Source organism: Seriola lalandi, unplaced genomic scaffold (genome assembly GCF_002814215.2).
Source record: "Seriola lalandi dorsalis isolate HSWRI2012SDOR001 ecotype SW California unplaced genomic scaffold, Sedor1 jcf7180002054832, whole genome shotgun sequence".
NCBI lineage: Eukaryota > Metazoa > Chordata > Actinopteri > Carangiformes > Carangidae > Seriola > Seriola lalandi.
The window spans coordinates 554,267-567,645 of NW_019525385.1; the positions used below are offsets into that span (position 1 = coordinate 554,267).

General features: G+C 40.4%; 1 protein-coding gene across 1 annotated transcript in view; it reads right to left on the reverse strand.

Moving 5' to 3' along the window:
* The window catches only part of pcdh15a (protocadherin-related 15a), a 201,181-nt gene that overhangs the window by 84,134 nt on the left and 103,668 nt on the right, over positions 1 to 13,379 (reverse strand). Inside the window, exons 10-14 of the mRNA XM_087179381.1 lie at positions 10,358 to 10,466; positions 10,142 to 10,254; positions 6,666 to 6,872; positions 4,299 to 4,433; positions 90 to 239 (exon numbers count right to left, since the gene is read on the reverse strand). Coding sequence (XP_087035507.1) covers positions 90 to 239; positions 4,299 to 4,433; positions 6,666 to 6,872; positions 10,142 to 10,254; positions 10,358 to 10,466 — 714 coding nt within the window. The remainder of the gene's footprint in view (positions 1 to 89; positions 240 to 4,298; positions 4,434 to 6,665; positions 6,873 to 10,141; positions 10,255 to 10,357; positions 10,467 to 13,379) is intronic.

Below are 13,379 nucleotides of genomic sequence, written 5' to 3' on the forward strand. Positions count from 1 at the left end.
CGACAAACACGGAGGCGTAAAGCAGTGTGCCAAAGCAAGGGACCAAAAGCGAAGAAGGAAGTCGAGAGAACGATTGCTGGATTGATTACCTGTAGCACCGTCTCCCCCGGCTGCATGTCTGTAAAGACTTCCACACTGTAGGAGACCTCGGCAAACGTGGGTGTATTGTCATTGGCATCAAGGACCAGTATGTTGACAGTTACTGGGCTGCTCTTCTGGACGCCATCTGATGCCACCATCTGTAAACACACAAAAGTGAAATACGTACTGCAGACAAGTTTACAAAGTCCATTTGTTGAAATAAATCACAGAGAACTGATTTTTTTTTAAATTCAAGCTTATGCTTTCAGGATTTTTGTTTTGTTTTGATAAGAGAACATGTCAAACGTCAACATGTTTCTCCCACCACAATAAAGTCACTAACACTTGCATATGTTCATTTTTCATTCCCAAAAGCCTTTAAAGAGATAAGAAGAGAGAGCTTGTATAAAGCTCGCCTAAAGGACAGTTTGCAAACGGAGCAAACTGCATGTTTATTTGTCACTGGCAGCTCTGATCTCCAGTACTTGGCAAGGGAGAAAGAAAATGGACTAAGCAAAACAACAAATGAAGTGTACGGAGAGGAGATCTAAACAACTACTGTGGCAGCAGCAAGAAATACACGTTTCTGTGGGGGAAATTGCTTTTTCCAAAAAAATTTGCATTCAGCACTGAAATGGAAATGACATCTTTCTGGTTGTACTGTATCAGGAGGGTGCCTTTAGTAGCAGGCAAACATTCACAGCAAAAGGAACCCAGAAACACAACATATACGACAGCACCTATTTCCTCTCCCATCAAACAGTGTGTCTGTTCTCCATCCAGCCCTAGGACAGAGACACCAAGCAATTTTTGGGAGCCAAGGGTGAAAGCAGATTTGGATTTACTGAGTCATCACTACTGTAGGCATAAGCAATCCACACTTATACTCATGTGCAGGTACTGACATATGTCTGAATGACATATGTAAACAATGTCATGCCTGCCTCCTCACCCCTCTCTTCCTACTCTCTCTCACCCACCAACAGTAGGAACCGAAAAAAAACATACACACGATAATCTTTCAAGGCTGATATTTATCTAAATTGGATCCGGGTGCTCTCTCTCCTTCCAGTCCAGGGTATGCAGAGTAATTATAAAATTAATTTGATGCAAGTGTTTATCAAAAGACAAGATTTCTCTCAATCTTTGAAATAACATTATCTCCATGAAAGCAAACGCACAACCTTCAAAGCCTCTTTGCAGTTATCTAGTAAACATAATGTTAACAAGCTTTTAAGCATGAAATTCAAAGCATTCACTTGTAGCGTCTGATAATATAGTCAATTAAGATGTCATGTTTAGTCTTGCAGATCAGTTCGACCTGTTTCAGCTTTAGAGTTGAGGGAAAACATCTGACTCACGTATTGAACTGATTGTATTGACTCGTGTATTGAACTAGTCGTATGTGAGATTTGGAAACAATTGCAGACATTGAAATGTCATTGCAAGACTTTGTATGCAAAGTGGGTAGTGGGTCACCGGTGTCTTTGACTTTTATTGATCAAGTTCATTCATATTAAATTAAACAGGCTGCGTAGTGAAAACAGCACGTCAGCAGAGCAGCAGCAGCTTCGGTCCTCGGTCAGTGTGTACACAGGATGTGTTCAGGCACAGAACTAGTTGCATTTTGGCAGTGCTCAGAAAACAACTGAAAATCACTTTGGTTACACATGTAATACACAAGCAAAAAGATTTGAAATTACTCAGATGAAGCATGAGAGAAAACTGGAGCTGCTGCACATTTTGTGAGGGCAGCTGTGATGATCAAAGTAAAAGTTACTTCTGTCAGATGAGTGTCAGATGAAACTGAAAATGTGGCTAATATAGAGCCTGATAGCTCATGTTAATAGCTTGTGTAACATGTACTAAAGAAACGATTAATGAATCTAGTGTAAGAGGTGAGGTCAAACGCATGTGTGTGGAGAGGTTTGGTCATTATAAATCATCTGACTCAGAGGCTATCTTTAAAGCATTTAATGTAAAGTAGGTCTCCACCGCTAAAATATTCACCAGGCAATAAACATCATCTCTTTAAACAGTGATGTGGGGGATGTTTCAGAGAGATAGACAGGACAATGCTGCTGATGATCCAGAATTGGAACTTCTCCTTTATATCTGAAAGTGAATGCAGCAACCAGTTTAAAGAGCTGAGGGAGCCATGGAAATCTAAAAATGCACTTTATTGAACAGTCACCACTGTAAAGCAGAGGCACCTTGTCAGCTTTCACTATAGTGTGTAGTCAGAATGGATCCTGAGCTTGAAAGCTTCTTGAGCACTTACACAGAAGCCATAGAACCAGCGTTCGAGTTCCTCATGCCCCGATCCAGAGAAAACTACACTAGATAAACTTTGCATGCACAGCATGAAAAGGGTCAATTCTGTACAAATGCAATAAGCACATCAAATCTTCACAAATGTATGAAGCTAATGAGCAAAGCACCTCTCTAGCATTAAATCAGAACCTACAGTGAACCGAATTATTCCTGTTCAGAAGCTGCTGTGCTCTCCAGAGAACCATTCCCACAGAGCTCACTGTTGATTTGCTGATGCTCTCTAATCCAAAGGAATCCCCCTCGATCGAAAGAGATGCTTTATTTCCCCAGAAGCTGCCATCCCACTGAGCAAGTTACAAGGAAACAAGTTACTTTGGTGAACCAGGCTGTTGACGTCAATGTAACAGCAGTAAAACAGAAACCTGAACACTGAAAACACCAAACATACAGTAGAAAGTTTAATAAAACTGAAAATCATAAACATTAAGAGTAACCCACTTCAGAATCCTAATGGGACATGAAGGTAGCTGAGGAGTTCAGAGAGACTGTACAGATTATATACTACATGATCTTTTAAAAGGAACGGTTCAACATTTTAGGAAATACGTTTATTCACTTTCTTGCCGAGAGCTACCGTAGCTTCAAAGGTGCTGGTATGTGGGTTTTGTTACTTTTGGACTGAGCCAGGCAAGCTGTTCCCCGTTTTCCTATATTTACACTACACTAAGATAAGCTAAGGGGCTGCTGGCTATAGCTTCATATTCATTGATAGATATGAGAGTGGCAACAATATTTTCATCTAACGCAAGAACGCAAGTAAGGGCATTTCCTTAAAATGCAAAACTATTCCTTTGAAATTGCTAAAATATACAGTAGGCTATTGTCTTATAATGTCAAATCCCAAGCCAAACAATTAGATATACAGTAATCACATTCATAATTTTGTCTTGATTGGCCATTTTGAAAGCTTTGTACTATTGTTTCAGTGTAAATTATTATTTATATGAGATATGATTGTGTATGTACGAAAGCTCAAGCCTCTGCAACCTCAGAACCACAGGCAAATACATATAACAAAAGAAAATTATAAGCAACTCTTGAATGTCAGAGTGCATACCTCTGCCAAGGCTAAACATTTCTTCCACCAGATCTGGATCATTATCTAGGTGTGCACCAAATTGTACAAACTCATAGATCTCAAGATCCAAACATTATTTCTTGAGAAATTGAAAAAATGTCTAAAAAATCCCCTCTCTCACAATGTTAAGGAGAGTAGTACAAAATTACTGGATCTGCCCTTTTAACCAGACTGGCACCGAAATTCTTCCCTGGTCTGTGCCCCATCCCTCCACCAAGTTTGGTACAAATCGTTTCAGTACTTTTTTGCATAATCCTGCTGACAACAAACAAACATGCATGAAAACATAACCTCCTCGTCGAGGTTATAAAGACACATGCTGCAAATACAGAGGACATAAGCAAATAGAGAAACGCTACACAACACCAGAACTAAGCCACAACATGATGCAGGTTTCCACATATTAAAAACTGCTAATGATTAAAAACAGGCGTATGCCAGACATAAAGCCAGTATCTTTGGTTAATATCAGAATTACACAATCAGAATGTTAAGACTAAAATAAAGGCAAAAGTCTTGTATATTTTTCAACTAAACATACAAAACTATAGAGGTCTGATGTGCCTCTGATTCACCTTTGGAAACAGATTTGTAAATCCAAGTGAACAGACTGTTGTACTTCACTGCTGTCTGACCACTGATAAAGGTCATATTGTTCTGGAAGTGTCAGGTCAGCTTTTCGTCTGCAATTGCCTCTTGGTATAGAGTTAACCTGTGACTTCTATTAATATACGCAAAACGGGAGATGTAGGTCACAGGGCTTTAATACTGTCTTGCAAATAGCTGCACCTAGTCTGAGGCCTACCGTCAATGTATAGGCCATCTGCTTCTCCCGGTCCACAGGTTTGAGGAGCCTCAGGTAGCGGATTATCCCAGTTGGGGTCAAGCTGAAGATTGTGGTGTAGTCATTCAGGGTAATCTTCACCATTGGGTCTTTCGTCTTCCAACAGAAAGATATACAAAAAAAAAGAAGAAAAAAAAAAGAAACATGTTACCATGACGACATGAGTGTTTCATCATTTTCTAACTAAGGCCGCAGCTGTGGGGCTGAGAAAACCTATCAAACAGTACATTTTGATCTGCCAAAGAGTTGAAAAAGTAATCTGTTGGCAGGTCTCACTTCTGTCTTCAGAGAACAATGGAGAAGGAGCTGAAGATGGAACCAGAAATCATTAAAGAAAGATAGAAGGGAAATGGCTTCATCTGAAACAGCCATAGACTCATTATTATTCTCGTTCCTTTTTAGCGACAAATAGTGTGCGCATTTATCAGTTGTTCAAAAAAATATCGATTTTACGGCTATTGATTATGGTACCCAGATGCTAAGCAAGCTTGAAAACATTTTTAAAAATAGCCATTCAGACATTTTCAAAAGATGTATCATCACTGCTGTTAGACTGTGTTAACAAATAAACCTGGAGGCCACTGTAGTTCATTGCTGCAAGTCTGCTTCGATTCACGTCCATCAATGAGTCCTCTTAAGAGAGTTTGGTAAACATCAGGACTGAGTGGCTTATTGATTTTGTTATCTCTGTTTCCAATCCACTTTGATTTGTTAATCTTCTCCAAAGACTGAGTAACGGGATATTTTGAAAGATAAACTAAAGGTATTGGTCATTCGTTTCGGCCTGCGTGGATGACTGTGTGTTTTTCTCTAATTTAAATATGACTCTGTTAGTGCTGTTTGGTTATGGAATATAAAACGTTTTAAACTCTGCAGTGGGTGAACACTGACAAACATGAACCCAAACAATCACAGTTTGTTAATTGTGTCAAACAAATGTGTCAACCCCCCCCCCCCCCCCCCCCCATTCAACTATACACACAAGAGTCAAGTCATAAAATAACAAATCCTTTTGAAAGAGTAAAGTTGGCATTCAAAGAGAATAATTGCATAAGTTTTGTCTTACGCAACTGCAGAAACCACAGCAAACACATTCATCTGCATATAAAGAAGGAGAACACAGCACAGCAAAACACTCCAAACACACACTCCCATTAGGATACAAAATCAGCGCATCAGTTAGATTAATCTATGTACAGACCCGTCAATACCGGAGAACTGCTTAGTATTTAATTCACTGTTTAAAAAAATGTAAACGCATAACATATAATTTCCGCAGTTGTGAACACACTGGAGTGCTCACATTTCTTCTCCAAAACAGTGTAACAAAGCTGATAATTCTATATTGAGGATATCTCCAGCAGTGATGAGTGCGCTCAGTTTCTTTTTACTTTTCACAGCGTGATGCATGCATTCAGAGTAGGGATGTCCCGAGTCAATTAGCAGAATAGGGATCAAGCTGATAAAACCTATCCACTTCTGACTGTTTGTTTAATCTAACTTATTATGCTACATGTATGGCAGCAAAGCCACATCAACATTACAATATACCACTTTCTAATGTGCAGCACAGTGGGAAGAACAGTGGACATTAGTCTTAATTAATGGTATCCACATTGACAGCTTGCAACAGTGGGCAAAGCCAGTGCTTTTCAAGTACACCAAACAAACAAAATAAAACAAATGCCTCAACTCCACATTGACCCTTCTCTCTCAAAGATATTATACAAAACACTTTAGGACACTAAACCAAATATTGAAAGAAACCAGTTAAAGCTATAACGCAGATTTAATGCAGAGCTATTAAGCCATCAAATCCCTAAATTGAACCATTTACTGATATAAATGTAGGCCTACTTTAAGCTCTGTGCACAGAGCAGCTGTATTATGCAGAAAAACATAAATGTCAAATTAAACCTGTTATCAGCAGATATTCAAGATAAAAAAACAAAACATTTCTCTGAGATAAGAGCAAGGAACTTGATCTGGACATCCCTATAGTACACTGTGTGTGTGTGTGTGTGTGTGTGTGTGTGTGTGTGTGTGTGTGTGTGTGTGTGTGTGTGTGTGTGTCACTGCATCTGAAAACAACCCCTTTACCTACAGGTGTATCACCAGGATCCAGCTACAACAAGGAAAAAGATACAGCAGGAAAACAACTCATGAACACGTTCGTTTCTGTGAGCACACAACATCAACACATGAATAAATGTGGATCTTTAATCAATATCTAATCAATGCACTACAAGTGTTTTGTGTTTTTATGCACATATGCCTGAAGTGTAGGCAACAGTGAGCATAGGATGACAATGGCTCTCCTCTCTTTACCTCTTCAATGTCATTGTCCAGAGCTATGATTCCCAGGGGGGCAGTGAGGTTGGCACTGGCTGAGATAGTCGTACCCACAGGGGAGGACTCACTCACGTAGCCCTGATAGGTCTCAAACTGGAAATACGGTGCCTGGTTGTTCTCATCCAGGATTTCGATAATGAGGTCAGCATAGGATGGGAGGGGGTGACCATTGTCCTGTTCAGCCTGAAAAAGAGGGCAAGAGAGAGGAAGTCATAGTCAGTCTTTCTACATTTATCATGTAAAACTGAAACCCAGTCTGTTGGAAATGTATTAAGAAGTGCTAATAATGAGTTGTATGATGAGAGCTATACACTCAGAGCTATGGCACCCCAACTCCTGTGCAGGCACAGGGACAGAAAGGCGTAATATCTCTGAGTGTCATTTCAATTACAAAAAAGCTACATTGACTAAATTCAATCAGGGGTCCACTTAGGATTAGGCCTTAGTAATTACCAGGGCACTTAACGCAAATACCCTCATTTGTAGGAGAGGGACAGTAATTAGCGGCTTTTGCTACTCCGTCAAATGGTTGACCAATGACTGAAGGAGGCTCAACGGAAATTTTACTAGTACAGTCAATGCCAAAATTAAACACTTAACCAGTAAGGGAGTGCACTAGAACTTCCTTCCAGTTTGGTCCGTCTCCACTGTTGATTGTGCAAACTCAACTGAACTGATTTCGTTGTGTTCCTGTACAGCGCCTCTATTTTGCCTAAAAGCTTGTGTGGAACTTATGTGATAAAAACCCCCGCTGCCACCTCTTCGTCTCTTCTGCATGTTAATATCCTTCTCCAAAAACAGACATGCAGCAGCAAGCCATGGAAAAAAAACTCTGTAACCTCGCAAGATGGCAAAAGTCAACAATATGGGATCAACAGTAAAGTAAAAACTGTTGAATCAGGTAATGGTCAAGTCTTGGGAAAACCAGCAATATTCTCCAAAAATCCCCTCCCTGCTACATGAATCAATAGACTGTTAATCTATAAAATATTACAAAATACTAGAAGATGCAGTATAACTGGACATAATAAATGTTACAACACAGCTTGCACATAAATCCCAGGATTTTTTCACTCTCGGAAAAAATGCATGACTGAAATATTGACTCACCTGCATCCAAAATCTCTTCATATTTGTGTCACGTACAGTGGAGCACATACCAAACTGTACCGAACGTAAACATTCCTTCCCCTTCATTTTCCAGCACAGTTGGTGGGTGACAAGACTGCTCAGGTAACACAGTGCATTACCACAAATCAAAATGTGTGTTGTCTCGGCTATTCGAACAGTACGAAAAAAAGAAGAAGAAGAAAAAAAAAAAAACGAACAAAAAAAAAGAAGGCTATACTTTCACCCAAGTTACGTCTGACTACCACAGCGCAGTGAGACCAAATCAGATGGATGTGGTGTGGTCAGGCTGTCACTGCAATCTTTCCCCTCCTAAGCATATATGTCACTATTGCCTCCCACACAGGGATGCTTCAGAAACATTAAGGCTTTGAAAATACAGATGGAGAGGGGGAGTGAGGTGACATCACTTTAAGCCATGACCTGGAACTAATTCTGCACATTAGCTCGATTTCACTGGGCTTGTGTTGCAGAATACCGATTGTAACAGAGGAATATAGTTCTACTGCTGAATATTAAAGTGCAGGGGGCAGGAAACTCAGTAATTTCTTGTTTATTGTCTTGTGTGTATACCCTACAATTGCAGACCCCTGCTATGCACTTTTGGAACATCCAGCTGTGTTTCACTCCAGTCGAGGTTCGTACCTATTTTTATTGCCATCACAATGTTATGCCACACTATCTTTCCCAAACATCTTCTACCGTTTTCCTTTATCTGTGTGATAATAAGGAACACCCACACTGCACTGACCCACACATGCAATCTGCTCACTTAAACACACGAGGGAAAAGTGCTGTCATTAACGGACAAAGTGTGCCTCGATGTTCTCTCTTTTTCTCGACATTCACACAAAAATATTTGTCTGAGAGAGAAAAGACGGGGGGTGGGATTACAGTGTTCCCTGGTGATTTAGCTCTATAGCGGTCTCCCTATTTCTGGGAGGCAGTGCTAAATGACCTGCACCCCACTGCCACAACACACAGGCCTGCAGGAGATTCACTGCTACCAAAAGTCACTGTTTATCACTCAGTCTTGATTCTCCTGTTGTGACTCCATCATCCTTAAAGTGTCATACTGCATCTCTTCGCCCTCTTTTTTCTATTTAACCCGACTCTCTCCACTTCCATCTGCCTTTGTCACTTGTCTTCATTTCATCCTAGTCATCTCTGTGGTTATGGCTCCATCAGGATCAGTGATGGCTTTTGAAGAACAACCGATGTGTTTTCTAAAATATGGTAGAGATTAGCTTCATATCTCCTAAAGCATTAGCTATGTAAACCACATACTGCGCTGCATCCGAGCACTCTCAAGGTACCGAAGTCTAATTCTCACTTTCCTCTTCCTCTGAGTCCCAGAGCAATGGGTCCTCCGCCTCTCTATGAATCAGGTAGATAAGGCTCCTGCCATCCTCCACACACATCTCACTATCTATCTTGGTCTTTTCCTGCTCCCCCTTTGAACTGTCTCCCTTCCTCTAGCTATGCACAATCCTCTCCAAGACATGCAAAATGCCTCTCATATGATCAATCTCCCCTTCCTCTTGTGGAAATCAGCTCTTCCTCTCATCTCTTTGCTCCCCAGCTATCCTGGTAAACAGCAGGTTACACAGCGCTCAGAGGTGTCTAGAGGTTAGTGACGGGTGGATGGAAAGTTCATCTGCACTGCTGCTCTGCACCAGCAGCACCAAGGCAATACCTGACTCTGCCCTAAATTAGGATTCATGACAGCGCAGCAGCCTATCCTCCATAAATCATAATATCTTTTTCACCCCCATCTCCAAAGCAGCTACAGATAAGGTTAATGGTCTTCAGGACTGAGGTTATCTATGTGAAGCAGGTAAGGGTGCATGCTAAAGTTATCCAGATATGAGTTAAACTTGATGTGGCACAAGCACATTAAAAATATGAGGACTGAATTGAGGTGTTTAATGAAACAGCCTTGTTTGCTTAATGTGGGGGCAGAAGAGCAATCAATATTCTACCTTGGGCTGAACTCTGGTAAAGATAATCAGTCTCCATCTCATTCAGGAGATGTAATTTATGCATGTTTTGTTTCATCAGTCTTGCAGGACTATGCGCATCTGTGAGTTAACAACACTGACAGATTTTCATTTTATTTCGCTGTAATTCTTTACAGCAGTCTCTTATTTTGTTCGGCTGACTTATGACCTTGCATTACACTGAACTGAATGGCTTTTTGTAGTGGCTCTAGGTTCAATTAAATGTCCCACAGGAAATCTTGCCATCAATATATGCGACTATAAAACAAGCGCTGATTCAACAATTAAGGTGCAAGTGAGTCAAACTGATTTTTTTTCGTTTACCTTGATGATGAGTGTGAACCTTTGATACAAGTCCCTGCTGATAGGCTGAAGAACGCGCAGCTCTGCAGTGGTTCTGTTCAGGGAGAAATACTCCGGATATGTGACTGGATGACCTGCAGTAAGGAATAAGAATAGTCACAGTCAAAATATCACATACCAACTGATCCAAATTACATTAAATGTGTAAAATCAGTGAAGATAACGTGAAGAACCTACCAACCAGGATGTAGTAAAGAATGCCAGGTCTGTCTGACGGGGGCTGTATGTTTCTGTCCATGTCCACTGCCCGGATCGGAGGAGTCACATTCAGTGGATTCAGTTTGCTCTGCAACAGGAGGTGGGGGAGTCAATCAACAACACAGCAAGACAAGCCGATGCGACTCCTTTTTTTCTTCTGTTGACTGTGTAGCTGTAGCCTATAGTTGTGCAGATACTGTCTCTTTGAGAGCATCATTATGCAGAAACAAGAATGACAGTTTCTTATGAAACTGAAAATTCATCTTGAGAAGGATATCATCTGCCGGTCACGGAGGCCAGGCTGGTTGTTGGGCTGCAAGGGCCAGTGACAGGTCAGTAAACACAATAATTCTACAAATAGATAGAAGTAGTAGGTTAGGTTTTTTAAAATAAACTCTGACAATTTTGGAATACATTTAGGATTTTTATTCATTCTCTGTGGCCGTCATCTCCCTTATGTTGGTATCTTTATCACTGTTGAAACACTGAGGCAGCCAGCAGTGGGCTGTTGCTGACTTGTTTTACATGAATAACAGTTTTAAAAAAAAAGTGTGGCTGAAAAGCTCAAAGAAAAGAAGGAAAAATACAGAAAAATACAAATGCTTCAAATAGTTGTGCATCTAGCAGCAGCAGTAATTCTGCAGAGCAGCAGAGTGAGTTATGATGTACAACAGGAAATCTTATCTACCTCCTTTAGCTGTGAAGTATGTAAATAAAAGGCCAACTAAACTTAATCATAAGATAATGTCTTATCTGTTGAACCAGTTGGCTGGAATAGCTCACAAAAGTCCAGGTCTATGAATGCCAGTGGTGGAGGAAGCATTTAGATCCTTTACTTAAGTAAAAGTAGTAATACCACACTGTAAAAATACCCATTACAAGTAAAAGTCATGCATTGAAAATGATTAAATAAAAGTATGTATAAAAAGGGGAATTTGTATTTAAAGAATTTTACAAAAGTATTTAATGCAGAAAATGTGAGTGTTATACTATTATACATTAAATAATTTCATCATGCATGAAGTGTAAAGATCATTTTAATGCTGTATTTGATTAAGATGGAGCCAATTTGTCACCACATACAACCGCAACAAAGGAATATTTTCATTATGAATTCAACTCCTGATTATTTTCTTGATTGACTGATTGTTTGGTTTGCAAAATTTCATCAACTAGTGAGAAACATCCATCCCAATTACCCAGAGCCCAAAGTGACACTTTGATGTTTGTTTTGTCCAACCACTAGTCTCAACTTGAAAATGATTAAAAAATAATTAAAATTACTTATTTTAATTTCAAAGGAAAGGCAGCAAAGCAAATCCCTACATTTGAGCTGTAACCATGAAAGGTTTGGCATTTTTATATGAAAAAAGTGACTTTTCATATGTTTTGTATGCAAAGTAACTAACATGACACGTGTTTACTTGACGAAATTAAGTGCTCTCAATAAAGAAGAAGCTGCTCTGTGGTAAACCAACAGATCTGAATCAAACATGAATCTTAGAGATATTAGACTGTTAGAATAATTTTAAGTTAAGTGCTTATGTCACGTCACAGTGTGTTTGTAAGCATAAATGTTTCTGGTAATGTGACAGTGGGCTAAAACTAGGAAATGGGTGAGGGGACTTATGTCCTGCTTGTACTTGTTTAGCACATAAAAGTTATCTTTGTGCATAGAATATCAACATATGACTAATAATTTAGCATCACGACAAAGTGTGCGACTTCAGCTTCCCCTGTACTCCGTACGGATGCACACACACGCGCGCGCGCGCGCACACACACACACACACACACACACACACACACACACACACACACACACACAGGTCCCTGAACACAGTATATGTCAATGTGATCATTAAGTGGCACTTGTGATCCAAAATGAGTTTGTTAGCTATGTTTTTCTCATGCTGCTTACACAATGCTCTATATATGTGTCCTGCCTTGTGGCTTTGTTTAATTAGGCGAAGAGTTGATTCATTTGCACTAATTGACAGCTAATTAAAGGAGTGAGGGAACATCCAATTGACGTTCCTCCGAGCTGTGAGGCCTTGACTGCAGGGGATGTTAGAGAGAGAGAATTATGAAATATTGAGTCTTGTGAGTACCACCTGCCATTAGAAGTGGCCTCAAACATATGGACCTGTGTGTGTGTGAGTGTGTGTGCGTGCGCGCCAGGCACAGAGTGGCACAGGAAGATTCCCGGTGGGCCGGGCTGGTTGCTGAGCTGCAAGGGCCGTTGACAGTCAGTGAACACAATTATTCTATGAATAGATCATGTAGGCTGTGGGGTTAGGTTTTTCAAATCAACTCTGACAACTACTGTGGGTATGTTTATGACTTTTATTCAAAATAATAATAATAATAGGGGGGGGGGGGGGCAAGATCATTAGCACTGTGTGTGGTGATCAGCCAAGTGAAGCAGGCCCACTGTGGTTCTGTATAGCTGTCATCTCTCTCACTGCCTCCCCAGCTAACTACGTTCAGTAGAGGTACTATCTAACCCATTGGGGTATATTCAAAAAAGGCTGCCAAGCTTTAAATACGAGGACTTCTAAAACTACAAATACATTTCGGACCTCCCTTCAATTGCCAAAAATTCCTGATGTAGGCCAGTGCCATAGCAATCATAGTCCACAGCCCACTGGGCATTTATTAGGGTATCAAATTAATATACCAGAGCTATGAGATTGATCAAGGATGGTTTGTTTGTGTGACTGTAGGCTACTTTACTTGCTCATGCATACTCAGGCATCATCAGCGCTAATTACCCAGCCAGCTCTTCCTCTACACTTTTGCGCCAACATATGGCTAAGTGGGAATATGTCTAGCACATCACAGTTAAAGATACTTCTCCTCATGCAAAATGCCTCCGTATGGTTGATACAGTATGTGTGAGTATGCTAAGAGGCCTGTGCCGAACTTCCTTAGCACAGACAGGCACATGGCTAACAGCTCTCTGGCAGGAAGAATCCCTCCCTGAAGGGGTATATTTATA